The sequence below is a fragment of the Silurus meridionalis genome, chromosome 27 (genome assembly GCF_014805685.1).
Source record: "Silurus meridionalis isolate SWU-2019-XX chromosome 27, ASM1480568v1, whole genome shotgun sequence".
NCBI lineage: Eukaryota > Metazoa > Chordata > Actinopteri > Siluriformes > Siluridae > Silurus > Silurus meridionalis.
The window spans coordinates 18505981-18508480 of record NC_060910.1 but is presented as its reverse complement, the minus strand read 5'-3'; the positions used below and the strand labels follow the sequence as shown (position 1 = coordinate 18508480).

Sequence of the window (2500 nt, the reverse complement as noted above, 5' to 3'; positions counted from 1 at the left end):
CACACGGAGTGCCTCACAGCACACAAAGCCGGTGTTCACACACACACACACACCCCTGCAGAACATCTGCACCTCACACACACAAGCAGGAACCCTGCATCAAAATACAAAGTGATTCAGATAACATCTGAGCCAAAACACACACACACACACACACACACACACACACACACACACAGCTCAGAAGTTGTCATCACTTTTGATTTTTTCTGGAGGACATTTTTGTAGACTTACTGTAGATGTAACAGTTATTTATAATCTGTTCCACCCTGTGTGTGTGTGTGTGTGTGTGTGTGTGTGTGTGTGTGTGTGTGTGTGTGTGTGAACACTGACCACAGCCTCAGGTTTCCAGTGACTGACAGGAGGAACAGGTTCAATAGGAGCTCCTTCTCGCAGGAGATCACAGCTCACCATGTTCACTTCTGAAACAAACAAACAAACAAACAAACAAACACACACACACACACACACACACACACACACACACACACACACACACAGGGTGGAACAGATTATAAATAATTTAACATTACCACACACCACAAACAATTTAAACACCCTATCACACTGCACACACACACACACACACTCAGAATTCAGGACATGAACATCGTGTTTATCATCAAATCAGAAATGAATCAGAACCAAATAAAAAACTGAATCAGAGTCATATAGATGAGTTATTACTGAGTCAGAGTAAGATAGAGGAGTCAGAACTGAATAGAATCATATAGATAACTCAGTACTGAATGAATCAGAGTCATATAGAGAAGTCAGTACTGAATCAGTCAAATAGATTCAGAGTCAGTATTCAATGGGTGTTATATAGAAAATGAGTCAATAGTGAATCAGAGCCGTGTGTGTGTGTGTGTGTGTGTGTGTGTGTGTGTGTGTGTGCGCGCGTTACCTGGCAGGTGAGTACTGATGATCTGAGCGGTCTCGGTGGCTCGTGCCATGCTGGAGTGGATCAGTAAGTTGTACTTCAGGCCGAGAGATGCCAACCTCTGTCCTGTTAACTCCGCCTGCTCGCGACCTACACACACACACACACACACACACACAACATGGTTTTTCTTCCTAAATTAGAAGCACTGTTCGTGTGGTGGTCACTGTGTGTGTGTGTGTGTGTGTGTGTGTACCTAAAGCAGTGAGTCTCTTCTCCTTGTCTCCGTTGCCGTTCAGGTTGTACTGTGAGTGTCTGATGAGGAAGATGTGTCGCGTGGCCGTGGGTTTGTTGTTCTCCGTCTCCACACCGTTCTCATCTCCTCCACTTACTTTCCTCCTGCTGCTGCTGCTGATAGACGACGGATCTCTCCTGCACACACACACACACACACACACACACACACACACACACACCTTAGCCTTGTCAAAGTGCACATCAGTCCACATACATGCACTTCCCTAGAGTCTACTCTTCCTCTGTGTGGAATCTCAGGAAGGAGTCTCCAGTGAGAGTCAGAGGTGAAGTGCTTCAGGAGTGTGTGAGGGGGCAATAAAGACCAGACCAGACCAGACCAGACCAGGAACACACACACACACACACACACACACACACACACACAAAGAGGAATAAGTCAGTATCTTATGAGCACGTACTTATCCCAGTTATTATCCCAGCTGGAGGGTGTAGCAGGCTGGGCAGCATGGATCACGGCCCCGAGTCCGGCGCTGGACCGCAACACCTCCCGGTGTCCATCCGCCCACGCAGCGTACGCGACCGCCACCGCCGTGGATCCTCCGGCGACCACGCACGCCAGCCTCACTGCCCGCCGGAAATACATCCCTGTCTAATGACGCCTTTATAAAAAGCGCTATAACCGCTCACAGCCTACAGCACCGGGAATCACGGAAAGCACACCTCACGTCACGTGACCCGCCGCACCGCACAGCGCCGGCTACTTCCGCTTCCTTAAAAAAACCTCTGTCTGTCTCTCAGTCTGTCTGTCTGTCTTCTCAGTCTGTCTGTCTCTCAGTCTGTCTGTCTCGTTCTCAAACCGGATGTCGGGGCTGCGAGTTGCGCATGCGCGAGAGAAAAGCATCAAAAACCCTGAACAAGACAAAGGCACGCAATAAAAGCCCTCATATTCTCTTTAGATGATTTAAAACCTTCCTCTCTACGTCATAACTACTTACTTCAGTGGTTTATATTAAATGTGATTTATTTGCATTTTGTCGCATCCACTGCGCTTATTGTAGAAATAAATTAGACATGTATTATATACATCCTCCGTACCGGCAGGTGGCGCTACACACTACAGTATCCGAACATAATGCAACAAAACATGCTGGGCTCGTCTCAGTCCGACTCTTCACATTCTCTAATCAACATTTTACTAAATTTATACTTCAATACTTAAATTTACTATAAAATAAATATTTGTGTGTGTGTGTGTGTGTGTGTGTGTGTGTGTGAGTGAGAGAGCTGATGGAGGGACATGAGGAGGAGGACAGGGACTGGGACACCCTGGACACCGGTATTACTTATACCTTTGATCAT

At 47.0% G+C, this 2500-nt stretch overlaps 2 protein-coding genes across 5 annotated transcripts in view; one reads left to right on the top strand and one right to left on the bottom strand.

Moving 5' to 3' along the window:
- Positions 1-1943, bottom strand: part of pgam5 (PGAM family member 5, serine/threonine protein phosphatase, mitochondrial) — a 7479-nt gene extending 5536 nt beyond the window's left edge. For 3 of the 4 annotated variants that reach the window (XR_006924703.1, XR_006924704.1, XM_046841752.1), the window contains exons 1-4: positions 1600-1943; positions 1140-1315; positions 908-1033; positions 334-422 (exon numbers count right to left, since the gene is read on the bottom strand). Coding sequence is in view for 2 of the 4 variants with exons in the window: in XM_046841752.1 (XP_046697708.1) it covers positions 334-422; positions 908-1033; positions 1140-1315; positions 1600-1784 (576 nt within the window). In the remaining 2 variants the exon portion in view is untranslated. The remainder of the gene's footprint in view (positions 1-333; positions 423-907; positions 1034-1139; positions 1316-1599) is intronic. The other variant, XM_046841753.1, reaches the window with a different exon arrangement.
- Positions 1944-2149: 206 nt separating this feature from the next.
- Positions 2150-2500, top strand: part of poli (polymerase (DNA directed) iota) — a 5002-nt gene continuing 4651 nt past the window's right edge. The window contains exon 1 of the mRNA XM_046841748.1: positions 2150-2477. Coding sequence (XP_046697704.1) covers positions 2429-2477 — 49 coding nt within the window. The 5' untranslated portion in view covers positions 2150-2428. The remainder of the gene's footprint in view (positions 2478-2500) is intronic.